At 42.4% G+C, this 13,792-nt stretch overlaps 1 protein-coding gene across 1 annotated transcript in view; it reads right to left on the reverse strand.

Moving 5' to 3' along the window:
- Positions 1 to 327: 327 nt before the first annotated feature.
- Positions 328 to 13,792, reverse strand: part of KCTD19 (potassium channel tetramerization domain containing 19) — a 35,463-nt gene continuing 21,998 nt past the window's right edge. The window contains exons 11-16 of the mRNA XM_055000241.1: positions 13,389 to 13,423; positions 7,605 to 7,638; positions 6,066 to 6,257; positions 1,480 to 1,634; positions 810 to 911; positions 328 to 441 (exon numbers count right to left, since the gene is read on the reverse strand). Coding sequence (XP_054856216.1) covers positions 328 to 441; positions 810 to 911; positions 1,480 to 1,634; positions 6,066 to 6,257; positions 7,605 to 7,638; positions 13,389 to 13,423 — 632 coding nt within the window. The remainder of the gene's footprint in view (positions 442 to 809; positions 912 to 1,479; positions 1,635 to 6,065; positions 6,258 to 7,604; positions 7,639 to 13,388; positions 13,424 to 13,792) is intronic.

Genomic DNA, 13,792 nt, shown 5'->3' on the forward strand with positions numbered 1-13,792 from the left:
TCCCCAAAATGTCCCGCTTACAGCCCTTCCTCGTATTCTGCAGAATGAGGTGGTAGAATTCTGGACTGGGCCAATTTTCTTCTTCTTTGTGCAGGGAGCATTTTACACAGGAGAGCATCCACAGCTCCCTGCATGCAGCAGAGGGAACCAATTTAGCACAGTGCCTGCCCTGCCTTCATAGATGATGCTTTTTCTATGGAAGCGCACTTGAAGATAGGATTTGCCCTTACAGTCTGAAGTGAAATAGTACCTGGCCCCTGCAGTCATTGAAAGAGACAGAAGCTGCCAAGATATTCACAGGGGAGCAAGTTGAGGTCTTAGGCTTTATTAAGACTTCTGTAAATATTTCCCTAGAACAAAGTGAGAGAGTGATTTAAAGTATCCTTTTCTGATCAGCTGGCCAATACAGCAACTGTACTTCCAGGCGAACGGCAGCGTAAACTGCAAGAGAAAAAGAAACGTTAAGCGGCTGCAATAGCCCTCCTTCACTACAAGGTGCCTTATAGAACCCAAGGCCAAAAGGCTGGGAGTCGGCTAAATTGTTTGCCATAACGATAGATAACTCCAGGGGGCATTACATCAGTAGCACCAATGAAATTTTCTTTGTGCGGGGGAGGGGGAGTGTTATGAAGCTTTTATAAGAGGAAAGGGGAGAGGAGAAACATGAACATGTTAATAATAAAATGGGGAAGCTACTTTGCAAGTCAAATGTGGGTTTGCACCCCGAAGACTACTTAGCTAAGATTACAAGAAAAAAGCCCTCAAAACGTCCCGTCCTTTGCATTAGTGAAGCAATCGCTCATACTTACTTCAAGCCATTTCAGTAACTTCTCATAGGTATGGTTCTCGGCTTTGAAGGGTGTCACATTCAGTAAGCTGGCCACAAACTCCTTTGCTGTGATCTGCAAGGTCTGCAAGAAACCAGGCCACGCCACCACTAAAAGGCAAGCATGCAGCTGCCTGGAACCCTGCTTTTCTTTCAGGGATCTACCCGAGACCAAATGGCTCTGCCGAGGTGTTTCAAAGAACAAGCCACCCTCTAGAAGTGTGGGCAGTGACTGGGCTGGGGGTGGGAAGGATTCTGAGGCCTCCACCAATTTGGCTAAGCAACCAGTAAAGAAGCAGTCAAGTGAGTGCTTCAGAGAGGTGGGGGTGGTCTTGGAAGGTGAAATTTGGATTAGGGGTCCTTAGGGATAGGAGTTAACTACCATGCCTGGTTGCGGGCTTCCCTTCTCTAAATTTCTCAACAGAAGGAAAAGGAAGGCCAGTGCTGTCCTTATCAGTTAAAATGTTCTTCAGGGCCCATTCTTGAGCGGTTAGAATCGAAGCTAGAAGCTGGAACAAGTGGCCCTTCATCAGACCACAAAGGGAATAGCAGAGCTTGGGTCAGATGTGAGCTGGGGTTTGCTAGCTATCCACCAAGCACTAGCACGCGCTGCAAAAATCTGCATCCACTCAAGAGCAGCAATATCCGCTTACCCACAACCTCTGCACGAACAATTCCACTTGGGCAGTAATTTCCTTGGGGTCCTTCTGCCTGATGGAGTCCAAGATGACATCCGTGAGGAAGCAGTGGCACATCCGGGCATAAAAGATCTCTTCTTGTGACAATGGAAAGCTCAGAAAGACGATGTCTAAGAGGGCAAAGAATTTGGAGCCACTAAGACAGGCCTGGAGCCATCTCTACTTCATTGCTTGGAAGCATTTGTGGGTGGCCCCCAGGCCCACTGCAGGTCAGAAAAAAGGTGTTGAAGCCCCTCCCCCCAGCCACAATATCTGAATTGGGACAAGCGAGATCTCATAGGGAACCTGCAAGTCCACATGGCAGCCACAAGTTAAATGTAACATCTAGTTTGGACCTGAGGTCAATTATTGTCCTGAAGGTTTTCTCCCTTATGCTCAGGCTGTATCATGTGATTCCAGGCTTGGTTTGGAAAGTGAGCCTCAATCCCTCCGTGTCGAGGGTACACATATCTTCGAGGGTACTGATGGAAGCACTGTTGAATTCTACATGGATCTTGCCCAGCTCTCCTCTTTGTAGGGCTATAAGTTGGATCCAGCACGTTTTTTTCTCAGTCCCATCCCAGTTCCCCTCTTCATTGCAGCCCCCATCCCACGTGGCGTTTGTTCATCCAGGTCCCATGATCCCCAGCAGCATCTCTTTGTGTGGCCAAAGGGGATTGTAATAAGTGGGAAAATTAGATGGATCCAACCCAAATTCATGAGGACATTACTCAGCTACTCTGTATATACTGTTGCAACAAGTATGGGACCCATAAAGACCCACCATTTCTTCTTTCTCTGAAAGCTCCCATACCCTCTCGCCTTTTCCTACTTCCTTTTTGCAATCCCACCCACCAGCCAAACTATTTTTAACTGCCTATTTTCAGCCCCCCCCCAACAGCCTTTTCCTGGGAAAATTATGGACTGGTTGCGTGGTGTTGGCCCTGCGCCAGGCCCAGTTGTACAGTGGGAAACCCACAAGGATTTGCGGGGAGGACCCCATTTCCCCCTGTATCTCTCCATCCCACTATTTCTTCTTTCCTTTTTTCCTGGCAACCCCCAACCTTTCTTTGCTTCCTTCTCTCCTTCCCACCTACTCACCTAGCTACCTTTTCTATAGTTGCCAACCTCCAGGTGGTAGCTGGAAATCTCCCATACTTACAACAGGTCTCCATGCTACATAAATCAGTTCCCCTGGAGAAAATAACTGCTCTAGATAGTGGACAGTGGCATTATATCTTGCTGAGCTCTCTTCTCTCCCCAGACCTCATCCTGTCCAAGTTCTACCCACAAAATCTCCAGGAATTTCCCAAACTTGGGCTGGCAACCCTACTTTTATCTCCCCCCCCCCCATCTTCACCTATATTTAATTAATTTATACCCCCATTTTCCCCAATGGGATCCAAAGCTGCTTATATCATTCTCCTCTGCATTTTATCCTCACAACAACCTTGCGAGGAAAATTAAGCCGGGAAGGTGTAACTGCCCCAAGATCACCCAGTGAACTTCCATGGTAGAGTGGTTATTTGCAGCTGGGTCTTCCACATCCAAGTCTGAAACTCTAGCCACACTGGTTCTCCGGGGAGGACTGTGGTTATCGAGGGCTTGTGCTGCAGTGCTGCTGAACTCTTTTTGATTTTGCTACTTCAGACTAACACGGCAAACTCCTTTGAACCTTTACACAAGCAAACTGATGCCCACACCAAAAGGAGCTGCCTGCATCTCCATATCAAAGGAGTTGTTTGCATCCCCCCTCTCCTCCTTCCCCCTCCCCCCTCCTCTATATTTGGCCAGTTTCCTTCTGCCCTCCAAGCATCTGATGAAGAGAGCTGTGTGCCTCGAAAGCTTATGCTACAATAAAATTGGTTAGTCTTAAAGGTGCTGCTGGACTCTTTTCGACTGGCTTTTATGGAAGTGGTTTTATGAAGGTGGTGTCTGATGAAGCGAGCTTTGATTCTTGAATCAGAGGAGTGAGCCGTGTTAGTCTGTAGTAGCAAAATAGTAAAGAGTCCAGTAGCACCTTTAAGACTAACCAACTTTACTGTAGCATAAGCTTTCGAGAACCACAGCTCTCTTCGTCAGATTGGCAGTTGCTGCCAGGCCTGGCCCCAAAGAGTCCTTCCTCAAAAGCCCAAACAGCCTGGGAAAGGGCCCTGCCCCTGCCATTTGTCAGGTTTGTAGAAAGTATTGTCACTTCACAGCTCCAGTCTCTGGATTTAAGTATTCCCAGATCTGGTCATGTTGAGAATTAGATATATTACTGTGCATGTATGTATGGCGCATGCGTGTGCATGTGTGTGGACAGCACAGTGTTGGAAGAAACCCCAGCTCATCTAGCGTGAACGAGTGCTCAAAAGCAGGGCCCTTCAGTCACCATTCCTTGCCACTAACTGCTACAACCAAAACCAAAATGCGCCCCAAGCAGAGAGCGGAAGTTGAGTGGCACTGTAGAAGCCTAACAAAAGTTTATTCCAGCATCAGCTCTCATGAGTCAACCCACACTTCTTCCAATGCATGAGGTGAATAAATCTTTTACAAAGATTTTTATGCCCAAGATCACAAAAAGGGAGCGTGAAGGGAGCTGTAGCAGAGAAAAACCTGTTATAAATCATTCAGGCGTCAGACCTTTCATAAAGGACTGAGACAGAGGGAGGTGGGTGTTACACACAATGAATGATGAAAGAGGTCAGAGGTTCCAGCCTCTCTTGGGGGGCAGCTACAGAAAGAGCTAATCCAAATAAAATCCATTGTGGGGAGAGTGAGGGTGACTGAGAAGAAGGCTGGCGGAATCCACCACTTCCTTCTAGCAAGGCAGTTTTTGCCCACTAAATAGGTAAGACATAAGCAGCTATTTCAAAACCAAGCGGTATTATTTATGTAGCGGGAATCCTTATGTTGCAACTCCTGCTTTGTCAAAAGAGATGATGACACAGAGGTATAAAAATAAATATTTAATTCACAGCTTTGAAATAATGCTGCGCTGGAGATAATGTGCATTTTGGAATTCTTGTACCTCTTGTCTTCAGGGCTTTTTTTCTGGGGAAAGAGGGGGTGGAACTCAGTGGGTTGTGCTCGAAGAAAATGGTCACATGGCTGGTGGCCCCGTCCCCTGATCTCCAGACAGAGGGGAGTTTAGATTGTCCTCCTCGGCGGCGCGGAGGGCAATCTCAACTCCCCTCTGTCTGGAGATCAGGGGCGGGGCCACCAGCCATGTGACCATTTTCAAGAGGTTCCGGAACTCCGTTCCCCCGCGTTCCCCCTGAAAAAAAGCCCTGCTCGTCTTTATCTCTACTCCCAGAATGTAAAATTTTGGTCAGATTCTCCAGTGGGAGAAATAGGGGACACAAAGGTGTTTTGGGTCTATAATATTGATCGGGATTGGGGAGAAAATGGTTGCTTGTTCAATCTTTTTCTTTTTGACACTGCATTTATTGCCTTGCTGTTTGATTTGTTTTAAATTGGGAAAAAATGAACAAATATTAGATAATATGTTTATGCTGGATGTTATGACAATGTTATTAATTATTAGAGAACACTAGTGTGGTATAGTGGTTAGCATTTCAGACTGGGATCTAGGAGAACCAGGTTCGAATCCCTCCTCTTGCATGGAAGCTTGCTGGGTGACTTTGGGCTACTGTCACCCATTCTCAACCTAACCTCTACCTCCCAGGGTTGTTGTGATGATAAAATGGAGAAGATAACAATGTAAGCCACCTTGGGTCCAAACTGGGGAGAAAGGTGGGATATAAATGAAATCAATCAATAAATAGTACTATGAACAAGCAACATATTGGAAGGGAGGAGAATGGAGGGGAATAGCTACTTACAATGGTTAGGGATTTCTTTGTCCTTTTTATTGTTTATATTGCTAAATGAAAAATAAAAAGTCTAAAGAAAAAAGGTGCAATGTGAAGCATAAAAATAATCAGCTTTGGTTAAAGATTGCAGCATGATACAATGCGGTAATATCACAACAAGATTCTTATCAGGTTGTATCATTACTTTAATCCTTTAACAATGTTAATTACCTTTTTATTCTTCATATTGCATCTTCCTTGATCAAAGGGATTTGCAAGAGCAAGAGGTGGTGGCGCTGGGGACAGCAGCTGGAGGGGATGTGTGTCATCCCTGCCACATCCAGCCCTCCATTCCCCTCTCCTGCTCATTGCTGCTTTCTTTGGCCTTCATGTGAAATGCTCCTTTAAAGTTCCACTATTGACTTCTGTTTTGTTGTGGAGGAGCAAGCACCCCACTTCGATGCCTTTTAAGCACAGCTGATTGCCTTCAAAATGTAACCATTCCATTTTGAACTCAGGGAGAACAGTTTCCACCACAGCCTTTGCTAAAACATTCTGAATTCTGCAATCGCAACAGCAGAATTACCCAAATCTTGCTCAAGGACCCAGTTCAGCAAAGGTGTGCATAGTTGGGGGAGTCCCTCTCTAGTTTGAAAAATTCAAGTTTTATTGGGGACAGGGTTTTTTTTTCTGTTTTGGAGCAAAGTATATGCACCCCTACCCAATAGATCACTTTCCATGCCCATCTTATATCGCAGGCCATACCTCTGGCTGCCAGTTGCGCATGTGCATTGGCCAGCTGGATGCCTTCCTGGCATGTGCTGTAGAGGGTGCTGTCTTCATGAGACATGCATGAGCCATCACCAGCCACAACTGCAGGGTGTTCAACTTTAAGAATCAAGCCAGTGCTGTCATATGGCTCATCAACGATCAACTTGATCGGTTCAGTGAATGCTCCTGTGGAGAGAAAGGTGATGCATTTAAAATGAACGATTAGTCATAAAGTTATAGTATCTTGCATCCTTATAGTGCTAAGAAGCACTGTGAAATGGTCTGTTTCCACATCGCAAAGCAAGCCTTGGCAATGCAAAACTCAGATTGCAGGGTTTTTTGAGGGCCACCTCAATTACTGCACACAGTTAATTCACGCTCAGTTTTCATTTGTGGTGCACCCCTTTTGCTTCGGTTGCATGTCATCTTTTCCTAGTGCAATATTTTGGTGCCTAGTTGCTCTGTTGGAAGAGGGAGGAGAGGATAATTTTGTCTATTTCCCCCTCCTTGTGCTCAGAGGTTGTTGGATCCAACATTTTCTCTGCTATTAGTATATTTTATAATGTCCCTTTTACTTTGCACTTACACTGTCTTTAAGCAACACATTATAAACCAATATTTTTAATTCTTCTCAGTAATCCTTAAGTGTTCTCATTTGGCTTCCCCTGCCTTCTCAGTAGGTTTATATTCAACCCTGGTGCTGCATCCCCCATGCTCACTTGATGGAGCAAGAGGAGAAAAAATGGGAGCTATGTCACAGTCTCTGTGATGCTCTTGGAACTTCCCCAAATCTCTATGGTCTTTACCATAGAGATTGAGGGGATTCCTAACCCAGTGTGCTCAGCCAGAAGTGATGTCATAGCATCAGTGCCACTTTCCCTCCCCAGACTCTGCCCTGCAACTGCTCTTGTTCTATATCTGAGGCTAGACAATTGGCAACCCAATAAATTGGCTTCTTGGTCATGGCGTCAAAGCTGCAGAATTTGCGGACTTCCTGTTTGGGATCCATGGAGGTCTAACGCAGCTCCACTTGCGGAGCTGACCGGACTGCCGTTTTAACCGGCCGGCGGGGTGAAAATAGCCCGCGGCCGACTGCTCTCAGGCGGGGAGCAGGCAAAGAACGCTCAAGACCCTAGGGTGAGCTAGATCTCGGACGAGGGGGGGCTCTACACAGCGAGTCTCCCCCCGATCCTTGAGGTCCCACCTTGCGACGGGTCGGCTATAATCTCTGCGGCAGTTTTGGGGCCAATTCGGCTGGCATAAGACCTACATACCCAAGCATCGATTGGGGGAAGAAGCTGAGAGGAGAACTTAAAATCGAAACAGCGATTACAACCCGAGAAAAGTGAAGAGAAGGTAAAGATCATTATCTTCTGAGACGGGACAGATTGATAAAAACAGAGAGGAAAAAAAGTAGATTTTTAAACTGCAACAGACTAGTGAAAAGGAGGGGAAGACTCGGCAGGAATCGAATTTAAAAAGAGACTAAGTTTAAAGAAGTTATTAAAGAAATGGGACTATTGTTTTGAATACCTGTGGCTTTGGAGCTGTGAGAAAAAGACACCATCGCGAGATCTGCTGTGGGAAGACGGGAGACAGGAAGTGCGTAATAACAATAGAGTGGCTGGAGAGAAGCGGCCCTTGCTGGAGGGCAGGAAGTAGGGAATCGCCATTTTTGAAAGGGGAAGGGTCGCGGCTTCAGCGGAAGAGGAAGTAGGCCATCTTGGATTACAAAATCATAGAGAAACCATAGAGAAAAGACGCCCGACATTTTGGACTCTTTAAAACTTAATTTCTATAAGAAGACCGGGACATTTAAAATAGAAAAACGTTAAATTTTACGCCACGGAGTTAAGGAAGAGAGCGGATTCGTGGGAGCGAGCTAAAGCAAGCCCCACGATGTCAAAAAAAGAGTGGCAATCGGCAATAGAAAACCTGGATAAAAACCTGGACAAAAAACTTTTAGATATGATTAAAGAACTTAAGGACACGAAATTGGAGCTGATAAAAGAGGTTAAAGAGGTTACACAGACAGTAAAATCGGAGCTGTCAGAAGTGAAAAAAGGTATGGAAACAATACGAAGTGAATTACAAGGAACGCAGCAGAGAGTTAAAACAGTAGAAGACGCGATGGAGAATTTAGCAGACACGCAACAAACAGAGATGAGATTGGTGAAGGGGAGAATGTCAGTTGCAGAAACTAAACATATGGAGAAGCAGCTACGTTTTCGTGGCTTGCCAGAAGTGGAAGGAAAGTCAGCGCAAGAACAGATGACTGAGGTGTTGGCTGAGTACCTGGGGAAGGAGGAGGAGGAAGTTGTGGCTATCCTAGATGTGGCATACCGTGTGAATTCGAGAATAGCAACCCAGAGGAAACTACCAAGAGATGTGATTGTGCAGTTTACAACACGAAATATGAAAGAGAGGATTGTGACAAAACAGTTTCAAGATCCATTGGAGATTGATGGCAAGACGATTATTATAATGAAGGAACTGCCCAGATCAGTGTTACTGGACCGGAAAAAATATAAAGTGCTAATTCAGATTTTGAAGGACATGAAAATCAGGTACAGATGGGAGTTACCGGAAGGAGTGTCCTTTGAGTTTGGAGGGGCCAAAAAACGCATCAGATCTGAGCGAGAGATGGAGCGATTTATTAAGGACAATGAAAAAGACTTACCAACAAGATCATGAGTATGGAGTGTAAAGTATTATCTTGGAATGTAAATGGACTAAACTCACCGAATAAGAGGAAAAATACTTTTCACTGGCTACTAAAACAAAAATGTGACATTGTTTGTTTGCAAGAGACCCATATCAGAAAGCAGGATGTAAAATATTTAAAATCTGGAAAATTGGGCAAAGAATATGTAGCGGCCTCCAACAAGAAAAAAAGAGGAGTGGTGTTGTACATAAAAGAGGAGCTACAGCCAAAATTTGTTATGAGAGATGTGGAAGCTAGATTTGTAGCAGTGGAATGTATTTGGAATTTAAAGTGTTGGTAGTCGGACTTTATGCACCTAACGGTGCAAAAGAAAGCTTCTTTGAGGATTTAAGGAAGCATTTAGACGATCTTGCATACGACCAGATAATTCTTGCTGGAGACTTCAATGGAGTGACAGACTTGGAACTAGACAAAAAGACTACAACGGCACAAAAGAAAAGAGGACTATTACCAAAGCTTTTTTTTGAGTTGATTCAACAAGAGACTCTTGAAGATGTATGGAGGAGAGAATATCCTAAAAGCAGACAGTTTACTTTTTATTCTGCAAGGCATTCTACATTATCAAGAATTGATATGATCTGGGCCTCAAAAGACTTAGCATTATGGACTAAGGAGGTAGAAATAATGCCTATGGTAGGCTCAGATCACAACCCAATTATGTGGAAATTTGGAAAAAAGAGAAAAAGGAAAGCATGGAGAATAAATGAGGACTTGTTACAGGAAAGAGAGAATATGGAAATACTGAGAAGAGAGACAAAGTTTTTTATACAATACAACGTGAATAAAGAAGTACCAACCAATAAAGTTTGGGATGCTTACAAGGCGGTTGTAAGGGGCATACTAATGGACTTAAATGGTAGAGCAAGAAAGAAGAAAGAGGAGAAAAGACAAGAGATTGAGGAGAAAATAAAAGCCAAAGAAACACAGCTAAAAAAGAGACCAGGGAAAAAGAAGGTATACCAGGAAATTAAAATACTTCAAGAACAGCTAACAGCAATGAGCAATAAAGAATTGGAGTGGAATCTCAAAAGACTGAATCAAAAAGCGTTTGAGGGTGCTAATAAACCTGGGAAGTACCTGGCATGGCAATTGAAGAAGAAAAGGGAAAAGAAGATAATAAATAAAATTTGCGAAGATAACAAAACGTATTTGGAGCAGGCTACCATTAGTAGAGCCTTTTATAAATTTTACGCTAAGCTGTATAATAAAAAAGAAGTAAACAAAGAATCAATAGCGTCATATTTGGAGAAAACCAAACTTCCAGAAATCTCGGAAGCTTGGAGAAATAAGTTGAATAGTGAAGTAACTGACGAGGAAATAAGTAAGGCAATACAATCTGCAAATCTAGGAAAGGCGCCAGGGCCAGATGGACTTACGGCTAAATTCTATAAGACAATGGCTAATGAACTGGCACCATTCCTAAAAGAGGTGATGAATGGGGTTTTAAGGGATCAAAGGATTCCAGAAACTTGGAGTGAAGCGAATATATCATTGATCCCAAAAGAGGGCCAAGACCTGACTAATGTGAAAAATTATAGACCTATATCGCTACTCAACAATGACTACAAAATTTTTGCGAAGATATTGGCGGAGAGATTGAAGGGGTGGCTCTCGGAAGTCATAGAGGAGGAACAAGCAGGCTTTTTGCCAGACAGACAAATAAGAGACAACTTAAGGACAGTGATCAATGCTATTGAATATTATGACAAGCGTTGTGACAAAGAGGTTGGTTTCTTCTTTGTTGACGCTGAAAAAGCGTTTGACAATTTAAACTGGGACTTTATGTTTGCCACTATGGAAAAGCTACAATTGGGAGAAAGATTCATCAGAGCAATTAAGGAAATTTATAGAGACCAGACTGCAGCAATTGTGGTGAATGATGAATTGACCAAGAAATTGACGATAAGTAAAGGAACAAGACAAGGTTGCCCGTTATCTCCATTGTTGTTCATTTTAGTATTGGAGATTCTGATGATACAAATACGTCAAGATGATGAAATTCGTGGAATAAAAATAAAGGACTATTCATACAAGGTCAGAGCATTTGCGGATGACATAATGTTAATTGTAGAGGACCCATTGGAGAACATGCCAAGAGTGATAGATAAGATCAAGGAGTTTGGAGACTTGGCAGGTTTCTTCATTAACAAAAAGAAGTCAAAGATATTATGCAAAAATATGACTAAGCAGAAACAACAATTGTTAATGGAAACAACGGATTGTGAAGTAACAAGTAAAGTGAAATATTTGGGAGTCGAATTAACTGCAAAGAACATAGATCTATTCAAAAACAATTATGAAAAACTATGGACTCAGATAGAGAGAGACTTGATTAAATGGAATAGATTGAATTTGTCATGGTTGGGTAGGATTGCAGCAGTTAAGATGAATGTGTTACCAAGAGTAATGTTTTTGCTACAGACAATACCAATCATCAGAGACTCCAAACAATTTGAAAAATGGCAGAGGAAAATATCAGATTTTGTTTGGGCAGGCAAGAAGCCTCGAGTGAAAGTGAAAGTTTTACAAGATGCAAAGGAAAGAGGCGGAATGCAACTGCCCAATCTGAGACTTTATCATGATGCAATCTGCCTAGTTTGGTTGAAAGAATGGATGACATTAAAGAACAAGAAACTATTAGCCCTAGAGGGATATAAAAAAATATTTGGATGGCACGCATATTTATGGCATGACAAAGTAAAGGTCAACTCGATGTTCCTGCATCACTTTGTTCGGAGAAGTCTATACATAATCTGGAAGAAGTACAGAATTTATCTACAAGAAGGAACCCCTTTGTGGGTGGTTCCATATGAGGTGATAGACCCGAGAGCTGTTGATAATGAACAACAATGTTTAACGTATAAAGAAATAACTAAAACTGAAGCATCCAAACTTAGAATAAAGACACAAGAGGAACTATCACCTAACTACGATTGGTTCCAGTATAGACAGATCAGAGACTTATATAATTCGGACTCTGTAAAGGGAGGTATACGAATAGAGAATTCGGAACTAGAGCAGACCCTTCTTAAAGAAGATAAGAAAAGAATATCCAAGGTATACCAAGTACTGTTGAAGTGGTATACCGAGGATGAGATAGTTAAAACACAAATGGTGAAATGGGCTATAAACTTTAATAAAGAAATAACAATGGAGGCATGGGAATACTTGTGGAAAACTACAATGAAGACAACGACATGTATTAATATCAAAGAGAACATTCATAAAATGATCTATCGTTGGTACATGACACCAAAGAAGATTGCGCTAGGGAATTTGAATACTTCTAATAAATGCTGGAAATGTAAGAAGCATGAGGGCTCCCTCTATCATATGTGGTGGTCGTGTGAGGTAGCCAGGCAGTACTGGGGGGAAATAATAAGAGAAATGAGTGAAATTTTACAATTTCAAATTAATAAGAACCCAGAACTCCTGCTACTGAACTTGGGAATGGAGGGAATTCCAGCCCAACACAGGACGTTGATATTTTATATGACAGCAGCAGCTAGACTTTTGTATGCGCAAAAATGGAAAGTACAAGAAGTGCCAACTATTGAAGATTGGACTTACAAATTGCTGTATATGGCTGAAATGGACAAGATGACAAGAAAATTGAGAGATCTGGACTCAGGGCAGTTCAACACAGACTGGGAGAAGCTGAAACAATACCTGGAGAAGAAATGGGAGGTGGGAGGAAAACTGTGGCAGTTTGAGAACTACTGAAGTATTGAAGTAGAGGGGGGAGACTTTACCGGGGGGAGAAGAGATAAATGTGAATTAATAAGCAGTCAGATTAATAGATTGACATATATATAGATATATATAGGTTAACAAACAGAACATAGAGAAAATAATTAATTATAAGGACTAAATATAAGGAGCGATTAACTAACAATATTTTCTTTTTTTTCTGACAAGTTTTGTACCAAACTGAATGTCTGAAGATATAGATGGGTCAAATTGATTGACTACGTGAGGAGAGATATATAGAACTATTATAAAAAGATAGAATGAGTAATATATATAGAGAATAAGTCAAATTGTTTGATATAAACGAATGTATGATCTATATGGTTTATGATATATAGAAATACCTGAAATTGAAAAATTGGGATAAATTGTTTATCTAAGATAGAAACAAAGGCTTACAGTTTGGGCATATAATGTTAAAAATAGTTAAGGATGTACTGCTTAGAATAATGGAGAATATATATTTGTTTTAGATAGAGGAAGCTAATAAAAGTAAGGGAAAGGGGACAAAGGGTTGGAAAGCTGTTGGAAGTCAATAAAAAGGGGGGGGAAAGGGAGGGGGTTAGAGATGAAAAAATTGGGGAAAATTGAATGTAAATGTGGAAATAATGGATTCTAACCCAATAAAAATTTTTCAAAAAAAAAAAAAAAAGCTGCAGAATTTGCTTGCCACGGGGGGGGAGTCATCTGTCCCCCTTCTATCGTGGTTTTCCACCAGTAGGTGAAAACTTTTCTCTTTTGTTTGGTGGTCTCTCACTGGAGCATCATTCTTGTTTATGTGTTTTAATTGCTGATTTAATTGTTTTATTGCACAGTTTCTAGGCCGTTTTCACACTGCTTACCTTCCCTCGGAACAACCTGGAACATGGCGCAAAACCTGCGGAAGAGCATGTTTTCTCATGCGAGATTTGCATGATGTTGCGCAAATCTCGTGTGAGAAAATGTAATCTTCCACGTTTTTTGCGCGATGTTGCGGGTCGTTCCAAGGGAAGCAGTATGAAAATGGCCCTAACTCTGAAAACGGCCCTATCTGCAGATACTTAAATCCAGAGAGTGGAGCCATAAACAGACAAGACAGATCACTCTACAAACATGAGAAAAGACTCAGGTTTGCAGAAAAAAATTGAAATCTAAAAAAATACACTTAAAAAACAAAATAATAGAAGCAGTACCTATACCTTTAAGAAAGAGATGCCCTCTGCCCCTTGCAAGCCCTTGTAGGTTACCCCCTGAGCAACTGGGGTAG

Source organism: Eublepharis macularius, chromosome 16 (genome assembly GCF_028583425.1).
Source record: "Eublepharis macularius isolate TG4126 chromosome 16, MPM_Emac_v1.0, whole genome shotgun sequence".
NCBI lineage: Eukaryota > Metazoa > Chordata > Lepidosauria > Squamata > Eublepharidae > Eublepharis > Eublepharis macularius.